General features: G+C 42.4%; 1 protein-coding gene across 2 annotated transcripts in view; it reads left to right on the top strand.

Moving 5' to 3' along the window:
* The window catches only part of MAMLD1 (mastermind like domain containing 1), a 136,832-nt gene that overhangs the window by 62,753 nt on the left and 51,446 nt on the right, over positions 1–22,633 (top strand). For both annotated transcript variants that reach the window (XM_069463268.1, XM_069463269.1), the window contains exon 2: positions 14,525–14,683. In XM_069463268.1, the coding sequence (XP_069319369.1) occupies positions 14,588–14,683 (96 nt within the window). In that variant the 5' untranslated portion in view covers positions 14,525–14,587. The remainder of the gene's footprint in view (positions 1–14,524; positions 14,684–22,633) is intronic.

Genomic DNA, 22,633 nt, shown 5'->3' with positions numbered 1-22,633 from the left:
AAGGACAAGGGGACACAGACAGAGCACCTGTGCAGCAGGCTCTTCATATGTGCCTTGTAGGGTTGTTGGAGAGAGCCAGTGAAATGCTCTGTGTAAATTGCCAAGCCCAATGCCTGGCTCATAGCAGGCACCCAAAGGTAGCTGTTATATTTCCATATAGTACTTTGCATTTTACACATGAGGAAACTGAGTCTTAAAGTTTAAACTGCTTTCCCAGAGCCCCATAACCCATGACTGAGAAGCCAATCTTCCTTCTTCAGGCCCTGCTCACTGGACTCGAAGGCCTTGGCTGTACTACCATCTAGAAGCCTGGCCTTCTTAACGTTTGGCCTGCCTGTCTTCAGCCTGGGTTCTTCCTGCCTCTCCCAGGTCCAATTCCCTAGACCAAGGCATCCTACTTGACTCATGTTCCTTGCCTAACACCAAGATTGTGAGTGGCAGATAGTAACTGCTAACAGCCAGTCCCTTGTAGAGCAGGGCGGTCTGTTGTAATTAGAACCTGAAGTGGCCATGATTGATGACAGCGGTTTGATGGGTCTATTGCTTGTGCAGTGTTCTCTGCCTGTCAGCAGCTCCACACTTCTTCCCACCATCCAGGCTGGAAGTCTGGAATATAGAAGTGGCCTTGGCCTCCTGGTCTGTACACAGCCAGCCATCAAGTAATGCAAATCCTCCCTGGAGGTGCCTCCTTCCCATTGCTTCCCCTCCATTCCCACATGGCCCCTACACCACAGTTTTGTCTACAGAAGTTTCTTAAGTGTTTGCCACAAGCAAAGCATGGTGTTGCATGCTCAGATTCAGAGCTGCCTGAGATAGATGACCCCTGGTTTCAGGCTTATGGAAATGACAGCATAATAAGAGCCCAGAACTGGGTGTTCTCTAAGTGCCGAGAGCCAAGAACTGCCCTGGGCTCAGGATGTTCCAGCTCTTAGTCACCCCAACAAGAGATGGTCACAGAAGAGTAAGCAAGCCCAGAAGCTCATAGTAACCAGTGAGCATGATCTGCTGCAGACATGGGCCAATCTTCACTGGCACCTGCACCTTGTCTGTGGAAACATTTTTATCCCCTATACATTAGTTTGCTAGGGCTTATGTAACAAAGTATGACAAACTGGATGGCTTAAGCAACAGAATTTATTGTCTCACGGTTCTGGAGGCTGGAAGCCCAAGAACAAGGTGTGTCAGCAGGGCCATGCTCCCTCTGAGGCTGCTAGGGAAGAATCTGACCCAGGCCTCTCCCCTAGTTTCTGGTAGTTCCTTGGCTTGTGACAGCTTCACTCCAATCTTCACATGGCATTGTCCCTGTGTGCGTGTTTTTGTGTCCAAATTTCCCCTTTTTATCAGGATACCAGTCATGTTGGATTAGGGCCCACCCTACCACTGTACGACCTCACCTTCACTCACTATATCTCTAACAACCCTATCTCCAAATACAGTCACGCTCTGAGGTCCTGGGGGTTAGGACTTCAGCATATGAACTTTGGGGGACACACTTCAGCCCATAGCACTAACACACAAGTTTGAAGACAGACTGGAATTATTTTGACATCAACATTATCTCCACCCAACCAGATGTGTTCCATTCCTCTGCAAGCCCATTTGACACTGGGAGATATTTTGCTTTCCTTTTCTCTGGGCGCTAAATTTCACCCTTGAAAAATGAGGGCTCTAATACTGAATGTCTTCTGCCCTAACCAAAAATCTGCCCAATAATCTGGAGACACCGGGTGGGACATCATGGCCTCACCACTTTCCTTGGGGATGCCTGAGCCACACCTGTCTCCTCATCCTCACCCCGTCTCGGGAACACAGAGGAAGAAGCTATTAGAGTGATGGACAGACTCGGGCATGTTGGGCAACTTCCCTGGAGTCGCTGAGGATTCAGCTCAGAAGCAGGCACAGAGCTTGACTTCACAATGCAGCTCGCCTTTGAACCTTCCAGTCTGAAGTCCAAGGTTGTTTCTGCTCCTGGGTTCATTTTTCCTCTGACTAATTTGGTGTGGGTGGGTGACTCAGACACCTTTGAACTTTTAAAGATTTCTGCCTTTTAGAGTTGCTGCACCAATATCCTCGCACTCCCCTTCCTTTCTTGCCAAGTGCCTTTGATTTGGCTCCTCAGTTCTTTCCTCAGTCATGCTCAGAGCCAGGTGGTGGCAAGGTACAGCTGGCACCTGCTGGCACTTTGAGATGGGTGTCAGGGATCCAGGAGAGTCCATTGGCCTAGGAAGCAAGAGTCATGTACTAGAGACCATGGCTGACTCCAGGAGGGGTAAATTGTGACAACCCTGGGGCCACTGTGATGCCTTCAGAGCCCAGGGTGAAGCGTCTTTGCTCTATTTGATATCTTCTTCTGGGTTTGGGTGGCTAAGAGCCCAAGGGGAAAAAGACAGCCCACAGGCCTCCGATTCTCTGCCTGACGTATGAGTATGCTCCTTACCCCACCTCTCTCCCCGGGTGCACAGGTAACAAAGCCACAGAGCAATACATCTCCCTGGACATCCATTTACTTGAGGATGCAGACATTCTGTTTCTATATTAAAGCAAATACGGATATAGTATAAAATAGAAAGTTAAGGTCCCAGGGATGTATTAGGGTGAACTCCAAAGTGCATTTGGAAGATGGCTTTGGGGTGCATCTTCAGCCCTGCATTGTGCTCAGGTGAGAAACATTGCTGGGGGGTTTGTTTCTTTTTATGGGAGACATAGGCTTCCTGGACAGGTGCTTGTAAACACTGCTGGTGCAGGTAGAATCCAGCCAGGGCTCTGGGGTCAAAAAGTGGCTTACCCCTGCTTCTGACAGAAAGGTCTGCCCAAGGGCTATTCATCTAGATTCACCTAGAGGGAAAGAAGAAACAAGACCATGTCCACAGGCTAGTGTGCTGAGGTTGTGATATCCTCTTTGACTTGGACCAAAGTCAATTTCCAGGCGGTGATCCCTCTCTAGCGTCACCTCTGTTGGCCCTGCTCCCCAGCCCTGGGCTCAGCCAGTACCCAAGCATGATGATTACTACTGCCCATTAGACAATTGCGCCTTTGTTCATGAAGTTCTGGCCACTACCCCCCACCTGTCCCCTTCACGTGGGCTCTGGGGGCCACAAAGCAGCAAGACATGAAATCAATAGAGTGGAGTCTTTAAAAGCCAAAGCGGCATTTTTTTTTTCTGCCTTTTTTCTTTAGGGCTGAATGGACAGCTTGTTTGATGTTGATAGGTTTTGTGTTGCTAGCCCTGAAATGAGATCTGAGCCTCCATCCCCCACCCAGACTGGAGATGCTGGGCCTGCCAGGGCCAGGGAGTTAGCGATGGCCTCAGCAGTATCTGAGATCTCTTTTCCCTTCTTCATGTGGGTGCACTGTATATCATACACTATTTTCTCCTCATTGCAATGTCTCTAGACCCTAGTATTTGAGTGAGGTCACAGCTGAGGTTTCAGGCTTGGTCCCTGAAACAACCAAGAAATATTTGGGTGGGAATTGTTTTAAAAAAATAAAATAAAAACGTCTGTACAAACATCTGTAAATTGAATGAAAAAAGAATTCTATGTAGGAAATGTCCCAGCAGCAATAAGAAGAATTGATGTCTCCCTGGATCTGGACCCTGAGATCATTTTTGAATAGCAGTTAGCTTCTTATCTGGAAATAATTAAATTCACAGGAACTTGTGAATATGGTACAGACAGGCCCCCTGCCCCCTCCACCCAATTCCCCCCAGTGGTCACATCTTACATAGCAATAGTACAATATCAAAATCAAGAATTCGATACTGGCATGGGTTTCTGTATATAAATTTTAAAAATTTATATTAAACATTTTATATTTTAAAAAACAAATTTTTGTATTTGAATTTTGGATATAAATTTTCATGTCTATGGGATAAATATCCAGAAGTGCAATTTCTGGGTCACATGGGAGTCATATGTTTAGTTTTATAAGAAACTGCCAAACAGATTTCCAGACTGGCTGTACCATTCGCATCCCTACCAGCAATGGATGAGTGATCCAGTTGCTCCACATCCTTACCAGCATTTGGTGCTGTTGCTGTTTTTCAGTTTAGCCATTCTGATAGATAGGTAGTGATACCTCATTGTGGTTTTAAATTGCATCTCCCAATAGCTCATGATGTTGAACATTTGCACGTGTTTACTATCTGTATATCCTCTTCAGCAAAATGCCTTTCCGTGTATTTTGCCCATTTTCTAATTGGCTGGTTTGTTTTCTTATTGTTGAGTTTTGAGATTCTTTATACATTCTAGATAAGAGTTTTTTATTAAACATAAGGTTTGCAAATATTTTCTCCCAGTGCGTAGCTTGTCTTTTTATCGTATTCACAGGGTTTTTCACAGAGCAAAAGATTTTACTTTTGATGAAGTCCAGTTTATCAATTTTTCCTTATATGGGTTGTGTTTTTGGTATCAAGTATAAGGAAGAACTCTTTGCCTAGCTATTTATCCAGAAGATTTTCTCCTATTTTTAATAAAACTTTTATAGTTTTATGTTTTACATTTAGCTCTATGGTCATTTTTTTTAGCAATGCTTTTCTTTCAGCCTCATCTATGATCATTTTGAGTTAATTTTTGTGTAAAGTATGACGTTTAGGTCAAGGTTCATTTTTTGCCCTATAGATGTTCACTTGCTCCAGAACCACTGAATTCCTCTTGCACTTTTGTCAAAAATGAGTTGGGCATATCAATGTAGATCTGTTTCTAGGTTCTCTGTTCTGGTCTAGGTATCTATGTGTCTGTCTCTCCGTCTATATCACACGGTCTTAATTAATGTAGCCATATAATAAGTCTTAAAACCATGTAGACTGATTCCTTGCAGTCTATTCTTTTTCAAAATTGTTTCAGCTCTTCTACTTCCTTTGTCTTTCCATATAAATTTTGGAATAATCTTGTCTATATCTACAAAAATTCTTGCGGGGATTTTGATAGGAATTGGTTAAACCTCTATATCAATTTGGGAAAAAATCAGCATCTTTGCTATGTTGAATCTTCCAATCTGTGAACAAGGCATATCCCTCTATTTATTTAGAGCTTTGATTTTTTTCATCAATGTGTAGGTTTCAGTGTACAAGTCCTGTACATGTTTTGCTTGATTTACACCTAAATGTTTTTTGAGCAATAGTAAATGGTACTGAACTTTTCATTCTGTTGTCTATGTGTTCATTGCTAGTATATAGAAATGCAGTTGATTTTTATATGCCATTTGTGTATCCTGAGACCTTGCTGAACTCACTTATTTCTAGGAGTTTCTTTGTTGAGTCCTTGAGATTTTCCACATGGACAATCATGTCAACTGCAAATAGAAATAATTTTACTTCTTTTTCCCAATATTGTGTGTTTTATTTCATTTCTTTGCCTTAATGGACTAGAGCTTCCAGTATCATGTTGAGTAGTGGTGAGAGCAGACATCCTTGCCTTGCTGCCAATCTTAGAAGAAAAGCAGTCACTTTCACTATTAAGTAAGATGTTAGCTGGGGGGTTATTATAGATATTATTTATGAAGCTGAGGAAATTCCCCTCTATTCCTGGTTTTCTGAAAGTTTTTCCCATGAATGGTTGTTGAATTTTGTCAAGTGCTTTTTTTGCTTTAAATGATATGACCATGTGATTTAAATTATGACCACGGAGTTCTACTCAGCCGCAAAAAAACGACGGTGATCCAGCACCTCTTCTTTTATCCTAGATAGAGCTGGAGCCCATTCTACCAAGTGAAGTATCACAAGAATAGAAAAACAAACACCGTATGTCCTCACCATCAAATTGGTATTAACTGACTTAACTGACCAACACTTAAGTGCACATATAGTAGTAACATTCACTGGGTGTCAGGCAGATGGGAGCAGGGAGGAGGGGATGGGTATATTCACACCTAATGGGTGTGGTGCTCACCGTCTGGGGGATGGACACACTTGAAGCTCTGACTTGGGTGGGGCAAAGGCAATATATGTAACTTAAACATTTGTACCCCCGTAATATGCTGAAATTAAAAAATAAAACAAATAATTTCTCTGAAAAAAATAAAAATAAATTATTTTTTGAGATGATTGTAGATTCACATGCATTTGTAAGAAGTAATACAGATAGATGCCATGTAGCCTTAAGCTAGATTCCCCTAATGATAACATCATGCAAAATGATAGTACAATATCACAACTGGGATGTTGACATTGATACAGTCCAGATGCAGAATATTTCCATCACCACATGTATTCTTCATGTTGCCCATTTATGGACACATCTATTTCCCTCCCATACCAAATCCCTCCTGAATCTCTGGTAGCCACTAATCAGTTCTTCATTTCTATAGTTTTGTCATTTCAAGAATATTATATAAATGGAATCATATAGTATGTAAGCTTTGGGGGTTGTCTTTTTCACTCAGCATAACTCTCTGCAGATTAATTAGGTCATCGTGTATATCAACAATACCTTTCTTTGTATTGCTGGGTAGTATTCCATGGCATACATGTACCACAGTTTGTTTAGCCATTCACCCACTGAAGCATTTCTAGGTTGTTTTCAGTTTTGGGCTATTATGAATAAAGCCTACTATAAACACTTATGTGCAGGTTTTTGTATAAATACAAGTCTTCATTCCTCTGGGATAAATGCCCACGAGTGTAATTGCTGGGTCATATAGTAGTTGCATGTCTAGTTTTTTAAGGAACTGCCAAACTGTGCCAGAAGTGCAATTTCTGGGTCATATGGGAGTTGTATGTTTAGTTTTATAAGAAACTGCCAAACCAATTTCCAGACTGGCTGTACCATTTACATCCCCACCAGCAATGTAAGAGTGATCCAGTTTCTCTACATCCTCACCACCATTTGGTGTTGTCATTATTTTTTTTTACAAAGGTGAAATTCATATAACAATTCAGTAGCATTTAGTACATTCATAATATTATGCAACCATCACCTCTGTCTAGTTTCTAAACGTTTGCATCACCCCCCAATAAAAACTCATATTCAAGCAACTAGTCCTCATTCTCTCCCTCCTGTCATGTCCTGGCAACCACCAATCTACTTTCTGTCTCTATGTATTTACCTATTCCAGACATTTTATATAAATGGAATCATACAGTATGTGACCTTTTGTGACTGGCTTCCTTCACTTAGCATAATGTTTTCAAGGTTCATCATGTTTCAGTGTGTTATCAGTACTTCATTCCTTTGGATGGTGAATAATATTCCACTGTATGGAATTTTGTTTATTCATTTATCCATTGATGAACATTTGGGTTGTTTCCACTTTTGATTGTTGTCAATAGCACTGCTATGAACGTTTGTGTAGAAGTATTTGTTTGAGCACCTATTTTCAGTTCTTTTGGGTATATACCTAGGAGTGGAATTGTGAGGTCAAATAGTAATTCTATGTTTAATTTTTTGAGAAATCATCAAACTGTTTTCCACAGTGAGTACATTTTACATTCCCGTCAGCAATGTATGAGGGTTCCAATTTTTCCACCTCCTTGCCAACACTTGTTATTTTCATTTTTTTTTTTGTTATAGACATCCTAGTGGATGGGAAGTGATGTGTCATGATTTTGATTGGTATTTTTCTAATGACTAATAATGTTGAACATCCTTATGTATGCTTATTGACCATTTATATATCTTCTTTGGGGATATGTCTATTCAAGTCCTTTGCCCATTTTTTTTATTGTGTTGTTCGTCTTTTTATCATTGTCTTGTAAGACTTACTTGTATATTCTGGATACTAGGTTTTTATCGTCAGGATTTGGAAATATTTTCTCCCATTCTGTAGGTTATCTTCTCACTTTCTTGATAATGTCCTTTGATGGGCAAAAGCTTTTAATTTGATGAAGTCTAATTTATCTACCTTTTTTTTTTTTTTTTTTTTTTGCTGCTCATGTTTTTGGTGTCATAGCTAAGGATCCATTGCCAAATCCAAGAACATGAAGATTTACCTTTATGTTTTCTTCCAAGAGTTTTATAGTTTTAATGCCTATGTTTAGGTTGCTGACCCATTTTTGAGCTGAGTTTTGTATATGATGTGAGGTAGGGACCCACTTCATTTTCTTGCATGTGGATATCCACTTGTCGCAGGACTATTTTTTGAAGAGACTATTCTTTCCCTCATTGACTGATCTTGACAACCTTGTTGGAAATAAATTGGCCATAGATTTATGGGTTTATTTCTGATTTCTCAAGTCTATTACATTGATCTATCTGTCTATTCTCATATCAGTACTACATTGTTTTGATTACTGTAGCTTCATAGTACTGTAGTTTCATAGTAAATTTGGAAATCGGGAAGTGAGTCCTCCAACTTTTTTTCTTTTTTCAGTATTGTTTTGAGGTGAGCATATAATTTTTATTCTTTTCTTTTTAATATGGTGGATCACATGGATTGACTTTTGAAAATTAAGCCAGCCTTGCATCCCTAGAATAAACCCAACTTGATCATGGTATATAATGCTTTTCATAAAGTGCTACAATTTTCTTAAGGATTTTTGTGTCTATATTCGTAAAAGATATTGGTCTATTGTTTTCTATTTTTGTATAGTGCTTGTCTTTGCTGTCAAGGTAAAACAATGAGTTGGGAAATGTTCCCCCCTCTTTTCCTTTACGGAAGTGTTTATGTAGAATTGGTGCTAATTCTTTAAAAAATTTGCATAATTCTCTAATTAGACCATCTGAGGCTACAGTTTTTCTTTTAGGAGATTTTTTAAATTATGAATTTGATTTGTTTCATAATTATAAGTCTATTCAGATTATTTCATATTGGATAAATTTTGGTAGTTTGTACTTTTAGAATGATTGGTCAATTTCATCTAAGTTTCCAAATTTATATATGTAGAGTTGTTCATAGTGTCCCCTTACCCTTTTCATGTCTGCAGGGTCTGTGGAATATCCCCTTTTTCAATTGGGATATTAATAATTTGTATCTTCTCTTTATTTCCTTGTCAATCTTGCTAGAGACTTGTTAATTTTACTAATTTTGTCAAAGAACTATATTTTTTTCCCATTGAGTTTCTTTATTGTTTTTCTGTTTAATGTTATTGATTTTGATTCTTTATTATTTTCATCCTTCTGCTTGCTTTGAGTTTATTTATTTTTTTTGAATATTTTCTTTTTTATTGAGATATAATTTACAAACTATACAATTTACCCTTTTGAAGTACACAAGTATTTAAATATTTACAATGTTTTGCAAACATCACCACTATATAATGCCATAATATTTTTATCACCCAACTGTATATCTTTTGAGTTAAATGTCTATCCACATTATTTGCCCATTTTTAAATTGAGTTGTTTTTCCCTATTATTAAATTGTAAGACTTCTTTATATATTCTAGAAAGAAGTCCTTTGATGGATATGCTTTGCAAATTTTTTATCAGACTGTGACTTGCATTTTCATTTCATAAAAGTGTATTTCTTCCATATTCTAAATTTTACTTACAGTAAAATTCATTCTTTTTGGGAGTACAGTTCTATGAGTTTAAATAAATGCATGCAACTTGTGTGACCACCACCACCACAATCAAGATACAGAAAAGTTCCACCAACGCCAAAATAGTCCCATCATGCTGCCATTTTTAATCAATCCCTCCCTCCACCCCCATGTCCTGGCAATCTCACTGATCTATTTTTTTGTTTCTATAATTTTGCCTTTCCATATATGATATAAACAGAATCATACAGTATGTAACCTTTTTTTTTTTAATTTCATCTCATTATAGGGGTACAAAAGTTCAGGTTATATATATTGCCCATGCCTCCCCACCCCCCCGAGTCTGAGCTTCAAGTGTGTCCATTCCCTAGACAGTGCACATCGCACTCATCATGTAGGTATGCACCCATCCCTTCCTCCCCATCCCCCCCCATCAGAACTTCAAGCGTGTCCATTCCCCAGGCAGTGAAAACGTAGGAAAGACTCTTACAGACATTGGCCTAGGCAAAGAATTTATGAAGAAGACCCCTAAGGCAATCACAGCAACAACAAAAATAAATGAATGGGACCTGATCAAATTACAGTCACAAGAGTAAACAGACAACCCACAGAATGGGAAAAAATTTTCGCATACTATATCAGATAAAGGACTGATAACAAGAATCTATTTAGAACTCAGTAAGAAAAAATCGAACAACCCTATCAAAAAGTGGGCAAAGGACATGAATAGAAATTTTTCAAAAGAAGATATAAAAATGGCTAACAAACATATGAAAAAATGTTCAACATCTCTAATCATCAGGGAAATGCAAATCAAAACCACAATGAGATATCACTTAACTCCAGTGAGAATGGCCTTTATCAAAAAGTCCCCAAACAATACATGTTGACGTGGATGCGGAGAGACAGGAACACTCATACACTGCTGGTGGGACTGTAAACTAGTGCAAACCCTGTGGAAAGCAATGTGGAGATACCTTAAACAGATTCAAGTAGACCTACCATTCGATCCAGCAATCCCATTATTGGGCATCTACCCAGAAGAACAAAAGTCATTCTATAAAAAAGACACCTGCACCCGAATGTTTATAGCAGCACAATTCACAATTGCAAAGATGTGGAAACAACCCAAATGCCCATCAATTCATGAATGGATTAGCAAAATGTGGTATATGTATACCATGGAATATTATTCAGCTATTAGAAATAATGGCGATATGGCATCTCTTTGGTTCTCCTGGAGAGAGTTGGAACCCATTCTATTAAGTGAAGTATCCCAAGAATGGAAAAATAAGCACCACATGTACTCACCAACAAACTGGTTTCCCTGAGTGCACATTTGGGAATAACACCAACTGGGTATCGGACAGAGGTGGGGGCTGGGGTGAAGGGATGTGTGTATACCTGCTTTGAGTTTATTTTGCTCTTCTTTTTCTAGGTTCTTTAAATGGGAACTTAGATTATTGATTGTAGACTGTCCCTCATTTCTAATGTAAGCATTTAGTTCTATAAATTTTCCTCTCAGCTCAGCTTTACCAATGTACCACAAATTTTGATATAGTGCATCTTCATTTTCATTCACTTCAATGTAGTTTTTATTTCTCTTAGGAGCCCCCCCTCTTTGACTAAAGTGTGCTGTTTAATTTCTAAGTGTTTGGAGATTTTCATGTTGTCTTTCTGTTACTGTTTCCTAATTTGATTCCATTATAGTGAGAGAAAGTATCATGAATTATTTTCATTCTTTTACATTTTTTGTGGCATTTTGTGGTCCAGAATATGTCTATCTTGGTATATATTCTTTCGATGCCTGAAAAAATGTAAATTTATTATTTTTCAGTGGAACATTCTATAATGTCGTTTAGGTCTTATTGAAACCTTTTGTTTAGTTCAAAACTTGCTGATTTTCTGTCTAGTTGTTCTATCAATTGTTGAGAGAGGCTGTTGAAGTCTTCAACTATAAATGTGGATTTTTCTATTTCTCCTTTCAGTCATAATAACTTTTGCTTCCTATGTTTTGAAGCCTGTTGTTTAGAACATACATATTTAGGGTTACTATGTCTTTTTGGTTGATTAACCCTTTTATCATTATGTAATGTCTCTAGCCATCCCTGGTAATTTTCTTTGCTCTGAAGTCTACTTCATTACTAGAGCCACTTCTATTTTTTTTTAATCTCTGTCTTTTATTTGGTATATTTAAACCATTTTCATTTAATGTAGTTATCAACATAAGTTAGTGCTTAGTTCTGCCCATTTATTTTTGTTTTCTGTTTATTCTCTGGTTTTTGTTTTTCTCTTTTCTTTTTTCTGACTTCCTGTGGGTTAGTTGAACAATTATTAGAATTCTATTTGATTCATGTATAGAGTTTTTCAGTCTGTATTTTTGTAAAGCATTTTTAGTGCTTGCTCTAGGTATTACATATGTATATACACACATATAACTTATAATGGTCTATTGGTGTTGACATTTTGCCAGTTTCAGTGTAGAAATCTTACTTCTTTTCATCCCTTTACCTCCATCCTCATTTATAATGTAATGATGTTAAATATTTCTTCCACGTACATTTAGAACCACATCGGATAATGTTACTATTGGTGCTTCAACCATGAAACCTAATTTAGAAAACTCAAGAGAAGGAACGTCTATTATATTTATCCACATTTTTTCTCTCTCCATTGTTCTTTCTGCCTTTCTGATGTCCAAGATTTTTTCTTTTATCATTTCCTTTCTGCTTAGAGAATTTCTTTTAGAGATTCGCTTCGTGGAAGTCTGTTGTTGACAAATTCTCTTAGTTTCCCTTCATCTGAGAATGTCTTGATCCCCCTTCTGTATCTATCTGTAGCATATTTTCAGTGAGTATAGAATTCTGGGTTGACAGATCTTTTTTTACAGTACTTGAAAAATATTGTGCCACTTCTTTCTGGCTTCCATGGTTTCTGATCAAAAGTCCATTGTAATTCAATTTTTTTTCCTCTATAGGTAAGGTGTCATTTCCCTCTCACTGCATTCAAGACTTTGTCTTCACGTTTTAGAATTTGGGCTATGATGAGTCTTGGAATGGATTTCTTTGGACTTATACTGTTCGGGGTTCATTCAACTTTTTTAATTTCCAGATTTATGTCTTTTGCCAAATTTGGGGATTTTGCAGCCATTATTTCTTTGGATACTTTTTTCAGTCCCATTCTCCCTTTCCTCTCTTGGAATTCCAATGACATGAAGTTACATCTTTTGTTAATAATCCCATATGTTCCTGAATCTTTTTTCATTTTTTTCCAGTCTATTTTCTTTTTGTTCACATTGGATAATTTCTGTTGTTCTATCTTAATTCTTTCCTCTGTCCTTTCTATTATCCTCTTGATTCCTTCCATTGAGTTTATGTCAGTTATTGTATTTTGCAGTTATAAATTTCTATTTGGTTCTCCTTTATATTTTCTGTTTCTTTGCTGAGAATTCTATTTCTTTGCTGAGACTTTCTCTGTTTTTTTCCCTTGTTTCAAGCATGGTTATAATTGTTGGTTGAAGCATTTTAAAATTCTTGTCAGATAATTCTAACATCTGTGTCATCTTGCTATTGGCATCTCTTGATAATATTTTTCATCAGTTTCATCTCTTCTTGGTTCTTGGTATGACAAGTGCTTTTGTAGTAAAACTTGGATATTTGGGGTATTGTGCTAAAAGAATGGATCATATTTAAATCTTCTGTTTTAACTGACTTCCTCTGACACTGCTCTGGCACGGGAGGGGGACACCATATTATTTCTGTCAGATGAGTATAGAAGTCCAGGTTACCCATTTAGCCTTCATTCACGTTAGGGAGGTTAGACGCATTACTGTTGGGCAGGGTTGAGAGTTCCAGCTCCCCACAGGCCTCTAGTGATACCACCCTAGTGGAGATGGGGAAGATCACCTCATTACTTCCAAGTGAGGGTGAAGTCTAGGCCCCCCACTTGCCCTTTGCTGATGGTATGGAATGGGACTGCAATTTTTCCATGGTGTTTAGCTGGATTAGAACACAGTTATTATCTAAAGGTTTTCTGTCTTGATAGGCTACCCCTAGAAAGTGCAGGCTTTTTTGGGGACATTTTTGTCAGTGCCCATTGGCATTCTGGGTTATGGGCTTCTTCAGCTCCAAGTCTGGCATATATAAGGCAAAAAGAAAATCCAGGGAACCCAACACTACATCATTCCTCAGGTCCCAAGGTCTCTAGCCAGTCTACCTTTTTATTTCCACCTTTTGGTATCTTCTTATGTTTGTTTTATATATGATGTTCAGAGGTTTTAGTTATACTCAGTAGGAGAATGAGAAAAAGTACTTCTCAATCTTTCCAGAGGTAGAAGTTTGGACATTGCAATTTTAGAGCCTGATGCTATATTGCCAAGGAGGTTTATGGGAAGTAGAGCTACCCTTATATATGAATGCCTTAACAGAGCTCTTATTTCAGGTCTGCTCATGAAAAACAAAAAGAAATGACGACTTTCTCTGGGTTTGCATATGTTTGATGATCCATCATGGAGAGCATACATTGGAGTAGATGTGGTCATATCCTGCTCAGTTAGTTTCCTTTAAACCAGTGCACCAGGGTTTCATGAGCCCCTTATACATCCACTGTTTCCTTCTAGTGTCTGTCAGGCTTTGAGCTGTTGGTCAACTCACTTGGCTGGGTCCTAACCGGGCCAGAATTGGTGGCTGCTCCTTCTACAGACCATAATGCTTACTCTAGTCTAAGTCATCATGTGATTCAATCACCATGTTTTTCATATAAGGAAACTGTGTCTCAAAAAGCAGAAGAGCCTTTTCCTGGGTCCCACTACATATGACACAAAAGCAAAGCCAGTCCTGGGACCCACATTCCCTGCCTGTAAGCCCAGAACTTTGTTCTGCCCCCTGGCCAACAACTGCCATTTCATCCCAGCCAACTGCCTCACAGAAGTGGCCCTCATCCTTGGGGGTGGGGGTGCTCAATGCGGGTGGTGGGGTGGGGAGAGAGACAGGAAAAGAATGTGGCTGACTCCACACAAACCTGTCCTCAAAGTGGAAGTCTGTGATTCACGGGGTCAATGGTCTCATCTTCATATCTGAAAGACAGTGTACTTTTTGTCTCCCTAAGCCCTGTATCTAGGTCGTTTGGGAAGCGCCTTGGAGAGTCAAGAATAAAATTGCACGTCAAACAATGGATGACTGGAAAAGTCGGCTTGTAATCAAGAGCATGCTTCCCCATTTCACCATGGTGGGAAATCGTCAGGAGCCCAGGAAGCTCCAGGAATCGGTCAGATAATGGGCTATGGGGGGAGGGGGGTGTTGAATGTCTCTAATCTTAAATGTGAACGTAAGATGTGTTATTGAAATTCTCTGTGCAAGTTTGGTGGCAGGAAACCCACCCCAAATATAAGGAGCTCAAATCTGATCTAGAAAAGATCTGGAAGATGAGCTGCCTCCATCCCTTGTGGGTTTCTGGAAAGTTGGAAATACAGCCCAAGGCTCCACCTGAACTCCCAGTCCCGTGATCTCTGCACTGCACCCCTAGAAGGAAAAAAAAAAAGAGGAAAGACGAGTGGGGAAACGATCCTACTTTTTCTCTTAATAGAAACCAGTCAGAACAGCAAGCACTGCATATATTGCATGAGCTTCCTAGTATGACTGAGAACAAGAAGCTAGTGAGTAGAACACAGAAAGGGCTTCCCATTCAACTATCTGGCCCTAGTGTCCTTTTTAAAACTCATTTGACACTTCTACTTTCCTCCCTGGGAACCCAGACATCATCCAAGTGTCTGGAACTCAGCGTTAGGGATTACATTGGTAGTTCTAGGGGCCAGGATGATGATAGAAGGGGCCATGAGAGCCATTGGCTGGTTGAATTTGACAATAAAAGCCTGCAACACTGCCAGTCTACCAAGATTAGCTCAGTTAGCAGGAGTTGCAGCAAACACAATGGCTGTTATCTCAGGGTATTAGGCCCACAGAGGAGTGGCTTGCTTAATCTCTGAAATTAATAGAGCAGAGAGGAAATTGCTCTTATAGAGCCGTGGGTCTGCTTCCTTCCTGTTCATAGAACCGGGATCCCTGGGCTCTGAGGTAATGCCATTTCACATAACTAGAGGGCCTGTCTTCTCTAATTCCCAGGGCAAGCCACTTTCAGCAAGTCAGCTTTCTGTTTATTTTGAGATTCTGATATGTGCACAGGTGTGGGAGAAGGTGATTCAAATGTTGCTTCTTTTTTTCCTCGTCAACCACCAACAATGTATTGAGAATGTGATATTGAGTTGATTGTGTGGATGTTTACAAAACTTGATTTACTGACATCCCAGCTGTCACTGAGATAGCAGTCAGGTGGGATGGCAGAGATGGAAGTACTATTTGGCCAGCAGCCTGTCCTCCAAATTGCCAGCCCTTAGTCAGGCATCTTCTAGAAGGACATCTCTAACCTCCATCCTAATTACCCTTTTTATTTCTTTCTTTTTTATGGTCAGCAACTGAGTCAGTAATGGAAAACTTCCTGGTAATGCACTCAGAGGCCATGATCAGTTTCACTATGACTTTAAATTTCCCCTTGTTTCCCACTTGTTTCCATTTACTTGGGTCAAATTCTAGAAGAAAATGGTGGGTGGGTTGTAGTTGCAGGGGTCCTCTTCCCCTTCTGCTCACCCCTTCCACCTACACTCTTTTAAAAATTGTGACTAGTAAGTAATTGCTTTGGTTTTGATCACTACAGAGCTCAATGCTGTATTCCAGAGAAGATTGTCCTTAGACTAGGTCCTTGGAGTAGCCATCCATCCTCTTACTCTGAAGAAGTTGTCACTGCTTACACCATTCAGGGATTGACTTCTATGTGCAAGTGGCTTTAGAGCCCTTTGTAAGCGTTGCCAAAACTCACATTTATTGCGTTAGAGTCACATCTCGGACTAGATAAAAATCACCCTTTCTGCCTCCTCTGCGCCATACCTTGTTCGCTGCCTTTGGCTCTGACTGGCCTATTTCTGGAACTCCAAGCTGTCCTAGAAGACCAAGGATTCTCCCCAGTTGAGAGGATCCAAAAACTGTGCCTCAGGCTCTGAAAGCAACTCCCTCAGATGAGTCTTCTTCACAGTCGAACCCACATTTGTATTCTTGGAAAACACATATGGTCTCCAAAGGGGGTGACACTGAGAGATGCCACTCCTTTGGCTGGGCCTGCCAGTTGCTGCTACTACCATTGGGGAGCAGCCAGGGCAGCTCTTGGTCTGAGAACAGCTGAATTTTCATGGTCAGTCAATCCCTGTAGCCTCCAGAAGGTATCCAGTGCTAACCTCGAACCCTGTTGCACACGCTAAGGATCTCGGCATTTGGGTGCTTGTGGATTGAGGGACAGAGGCTGACAGATTAAAAGCACAATGGCCCGGGAGTCCACCAAGAAACCTGCAGTCCACACAAACTATTGAAGGGTCTGGCTTAGAACGCGAGTGACAGAAGGAGGTCCTTTGCAAGAGCTGGGCTTGCATTTCCAGGGTGTGGCCTTAGCTGGATCTCAGATGTTTTCATTGTTTGCTCTCCCTTTGACCCTTCACAACATCCCGGGGTGACACCCTGAACATTAATCCCAGGAAAACGGGCACATCTGGAAGCACGTTTTTTTCCACCACTCTCCTCATCCTGAAAGCATTCCTAACAAGAGAGCTGCTTCGAGCATTCCGCTTAGCTGGTCCTCTTGTCCTTTACTGAAAAACATGCTAACAAAGAAAAAAAAAAGCATGTCTCAAATCAGTCTTGAAATATAATTATATCAGTCCCAGAGGAGAGTTTTTTTTTAAACAGCCCTTAGATTTACATGTAAATAATTGAGTTCCTCCTTACAGGAAAATGTGCATCTGGTGTGACAGTTGTTCTTAGCCTAAGACTAAGGCTCAGGACACCTGGGTTCTAGTCTTGCATCTACTGCTATCTAGCCATGGGGTTTTCTCCATCTTTTGCTGTCCCTGAGGACAAAGTTCAAATGAACCAAGAGTAAGAATAACCACCTTTAATTGGGCATTAACTAGGTGCTGGGCACTTTGCTCAGCATTTGGGGGACACTCCTGTAACCCTCATGATAACCCTGAGAAGAAGAGGTTATTATTATCTGTAGGAAACTGAGGCTCAGAAAGGTTAAGCAACTTGACCAAAGTCACAGACCTAAGAAGTGGCAGATCTCAGAGCCCAGTGTCATCAGCACCATACTTTGCTGCCTCTTAGATCTAAAGCACATTGGAAACCACAAGATGCTGAATTCATGTCATGAATTCATCATAAGAAATCTCAGCGATCCAAGTACCTTTTCAGCATTTGTTCATTCATTCAGTAACATGATTGCTTAATGACTCTTGTGATCTGGGGAAAAGAAGAGTCTTACCTTTTGAACATTTGAACATCTATCCAAAGTTAATAAGGTATCCAGTCTCTGTATGGAGTTTTAACAGGAAGCAGAACTTTTGGTCCTTCCCTTTGAAGTTAAGATCTCGACTCTTCCCCCAAATCAGTAGGTCAATTGGTTGCTAGTGCGAGGAACTCAAAGGCATTAGCACTCCAAATTGGGAGTGCTATGGAGCCTGCGTGGAGTTGGGATTCAGTGCGCATGTCACCTGTCTCTCTGTCTCAGTCTACACCTCACTGCAAGTGGCAAAGATTCCCGCAGCTCTGAGCAGCCAATCGTTCCATTCATAAGGCAGCTCCTAGACAAAATGGGGATGTTACGGTCATGAAATGTAGCATTGGAGAAGGAAGGGGGCACTGTATTCTTCGCATATCTTCTGTGTTCAGCCATCAATGTTAATAAATGACTCATTCTATAGGTTACAGTAACTCGCCATGTCCAGTATTACTTCTGGGTTTCCCAGCCACTCTGTGGCTGGGGGGAAAGGTGTTATTATCATTGTCCTTTATGGATAAAGATAATAAAGTCTGAGAAATATAGTGACTTTCAGAAGGATGGCCATCCAGAAAGTGGGGAGCTACACCAAGGGTTGTCATTTGGTTGGCTCCAAGAGCAGTGTGCTTTCCACACACAGTGTGACCAAAACCAACCCCTCAGCACATCTCCTTCTCACTTCTAAATGCAAGTGCAGCTGAGGAAGGAGCCCCAGCATAATGGGGTATGTAGAGGATTTGGATGGCTACAAAAATACTGGCCCCATTCTATCATCCCTCTCCATTAGACTGGTGACCTTAGAAATAGCCAGGAACAGGAGCTCTAGTCACCTCCTCCTCTGGTGTATGATCGGGTTCAAGATTTGTGCCCATCAGCCTTGGAGGCACATGCTTTTCCTAGCAAAGAGAGTGCTGGACTCAACAAGGAGACCTCGGACTTGATTCCAGGGCTGGAGCTAGCACCTTGTGAAACCTTGAGCAAGTCCCTTTCCCCTTGAGGTCAGAAGGCATGGGTGTGGTCTCCAAGAACCTGTCTATCTCTGGCCTCCTGCCACACTTCCAGAGTCCCTTCTGTGTGCCCAGCCCTGTGCTAGATACAGTCTAGGAGCAAATTATGCCCAGACTTCCTCCACTGGGAACAAATCCATCCTACTCTGTAGTTCTTGGTGAAACCAGGAGGAGAGTGGTTGAGTGGCTTTCTTGTTCAAGGTACTTTGTGTGCATTATCTCATTTGCTCCTGTGACACAAAATTGATATTTTTACTTCCCCAAAGTGGAGACTGAGGCTCAGAGAGGATGGGGATTTTCCCAGTATCACACAGGCAGGAGGCTATGAATTCGACTCTCAAACTCAAGTGCCTGCCTCCAAAGTTCCTCTTCCTTTGCTGCTTCCCATTTCCAGATTAGGAGCTCAGATATCTGTGGGGCCTTCTGGTGCTCAGGCTAGAGCAGTGGACAAAAGAGTCCCAGATGTCCTGGAGCTTTCGTTCCAGTGACAGACAGCCCATGTACAAGTAGAGTGGAAGCATCTTTACTTTGTTGTGGTGGCTCCCTGGAGCCTTCTGACTGACATCATCTGCTTCCTAGCCTGGCAGAAAGACAGGCTACTTAACAGCCCCGTGGGGAGGTGGGGACAGCCAGCCAGAACTGGAGTGAGTTGTCCAGACAGCACTCTTAGAAGCCTCAAGAGGAAGCCCAGGTTCAGGGGTTTGAGTCTTTGACAGCATCCCCTGCTTCATGCAGGCTGTGGGCATGTCGCAGGTGCAAAGCTGGCCAGCCCCAAGAGAGGGGAGCCCCTGTGCAGGGGTCCCATTTCTAAGACCCGCGTGGTCCCAGGAGCCAGCTCATCAGGGAGGCAGCTGTCCCTGCCATTTCCTGAGATCTCACATGAGCCTCTGGGCCTCAGTTTTTGCATCAGTGAAGTGGGGTTAATAACTCCACTCTCTGCCTACATCAGGGTTTCTGGGATGATGATGAACAAGGCATGGATGTGCACACATTCTAAACCACACAGGGCGTGACTGCTGTGAGCACTTTTTTTAATGATTGGAGGTCGAAATTGGCTCTGAGTTTTTTGCCATCAGAAGGGTGATGGGAAATGTGTGTCCTGACCCCCGGGGATCCCACAGTCTCATCAGCAGCCCCGCTACACTGAGGAGAGCTGGATTTATGGTGTCGCTATGAGCATTCTGGGTCAAGGGCTGCAGCGCGTATGCGCCTTTCTATTTTGGGGATCCTCCCTGTGGAGCACGCAGCTGTCCGCTCCCTTTGCTCCCTCCTCCTTCTCCTGCAGTAAGGGCCCTTTCGTGTTCCAGACACCCGACTTGCCTTCACACAGATCCCTTGCACAACGGCTGAGCGCTGCTCAGCTTGCAGGACACCACTGGACTTGGCATCTGGGTCCTGCCTGGGTAGCCTTGCTCAGCAAACCGGTGACCTGCAAATTGCAGTCTGTTTGAAGGGGAGGATGGGAGAGGAGCTCCACTTTGCCGCTGGCTTGCGCAGGCATCTGGGAGCTTGACAATGCCTATTTCTGAACTTCGAGGGGCCCCTCTGGCCTTGTCTACATTCCTGCCTAGCCCCTTCCCTCAGTTTCCTTGACATTAGTCCCAAGATAACGGGTTTCTAGAGGTGGAACTGCCCCAGGGAGGAGAGGGGACACTGCTAGACTCCAGGGCAGAGCTGAGGCTTGGGCTCCACTCCCTTCTAGGGAGTGTGCAAACTCGGGGGCCATTCCCTGGGGGTGTGACCCTGGGGTGCCCCAAACTCTGGGCTGGCCTGTGCAGGCTGAGGCCTCTTGCTTTCACTGAACGTCCCCAGCTGGAGGACTCAGTGTTTCTCCTTTTACACATAGATATTTGGGTTACAAGCTGCCTCTGAGGTGCCACGTTCCAGGCTTGTGGGGGAGAGGGGAGCATGTGCTTCTCAGGTTTGGGCTACAGATTTCGATCTCTGCAGTTTATATAGAATAATTTGTCCAAACCCTCTCCCCTCCACTTTTTCCTCTCCTTCCCTTCCCCTTCCTTCCTGCCTTTCCCTTCTCCTCCTTACCCTGCTCTTCCCTTCTTTCCAGATCCTCAACCCCCAAATTCCAAAGTTAGAAAGGCAAGCATGAGCCACAGGTCTATGGATTTCACCACTGGGGACCCAGACCCAAAGCCCAGGCATAGCTCTGCTGTCATTGCCACCCTCCCTCTTGCCCCCCTCTGCCCCACCTCCCCTTGCAGAGACTCACCTTTGTCCACCTCCCTCCAGTGCTGCAAATTTCATCACCCTCCCAAGCTCTACCCAGCACTCACTCCCTCCCCGACCCCGAGAGCTGCTGCTCCTGTGACCCTGCAGCTGGGGCTCAGGGTCTGGCACACGGGAAGTGCTCAATGAGCAATGGCTACTGTTCGTCTTGGCCAGAAATTCCCTTAGAAATTGTCCAGGCTACCTCCTTTGTGGGACACAAGAGAAGGTCAGGGGCATACAGAGGGGAAGGGGCATGCCCCAAGTCATTGGGCCAATTAGTGAATTCATCACAGTTTTTGAAAGGTGATCAGCTCTAGGCCTCACACTGGAAATGGGAAGGGAATAGGATCATTTGTAGATCTTCTTCAATGGTAAATTCAAATCTGCAGATGCCAACTGAGCCCTGGCATGAGGCAAGGCACTTTGCGGGTAGGGAGATGAGCAGGAAACCGCCCTGGCCTTCAGAGAGTTGTGTGGTGGAGGTGGGCAACACTTAGGCCGAACATGGCAGCCTCAAGGGTGGCCAGAATGCCTGAGATTGGGGGGAAAGGGGTAGGAGGTGAGGGGAATTATCGTAGAGATGCCAAAGGCTCAAGGGAGAAGGGTGTGTTTTAATCCGCTAGACAATGAAAATTGCTCAACAGCCTACAAGGCTGTAAGGCAAGCCTGCAGGAGATGCTATTTCCCTCCTCTGCCTGGCACCTGCCAACGCTGCGCAGTAAGAAGCCTCATTAGTGCAGGGAGAGCATAGCATTTGGGACTGCTGCATAACTCGCACAGTTCAGAAAGGGTCACCTAACTTGCACCGTGGTACAGATCTTTAGGCTTTTCTGCTCCAAGAGGCTACCTGCCTACTCCCCTGCGAGAAGGGGCCTATGTGGCCCCTGTAGTGTGAAGAGGGCAATTTAGAAAGAACTTATTTCCCACCGAGAAGATGCTCATCTCACACTCCAGGTCAGGGGTTGGGAAACTATAGCCTGTGAGCTAAATCCAGCCTGCAGGCTGTTTTTGTAAATAAAGTTTTATTAGCACACAGCTATGCCCTGTCGTTAGCATGTTGTCTACTATACAGAGTTGCAACAGAGACCATACGGCCTGCAAAGCCTGATATTTACTATTTCTTGAGAGTTCTTACCTCTACACCTGTCCCTTTTCCTCCTATAACATTCATTTCTCTTCCCAGAAAGAGCTTTTCCGAACAGACAGAGCCAGTCCTTCCTCTGCTTAACCCCCTACTCATGGCTTCCCACTACAAGCAACATACAATCAAGCAGCTTCCCATAACCTGCAAGGCCCTCAGGCAGCTCATGGCTACTACTTCCCCGGCTCACCGTGCACCAGGCACGCTGGCTGCCTGCCAGTCCCTGAAACAGGCCCAGAGCCCCCCCCCCCCAGGGCCTTCCTGCTTGCTGCCCTCCTGTGTGGAGTTCGCAGCACCCAGTCCTTTTCCTGGCCTGCTCCTTCCTGCATTCAGACCTTCGCTTAAATGTCTCCTCCTCAGAGGAGCCACCAGCCACTCTGTCTGTCATGTCACCTGTTTTTTTTTTTTTTCAATCTTTTGACAAATACTGTTCACACTCTGATCTTATTCTTATTGCTCGCTTGT

Source organism: Eulemur rufifrons, chromosome 30, assembly GCF_041146395.1.
Source record: "Eulemur rufifrons isolate Redbay chromosome 30, OSU_ERuf_1, whole genome shotgun sequence".
Lineage (NCBI taxonomy): Eukaryota > Metazoa > Chordata > Mammalia > Primates > Lemuridae > Eulemur > Eulemur rufifrons.
The sequence above is the reverse complement of the archived record's forward strand: the minus strand, read 5'-3'. Positions and strand labels throughout refer to the sequence as shown.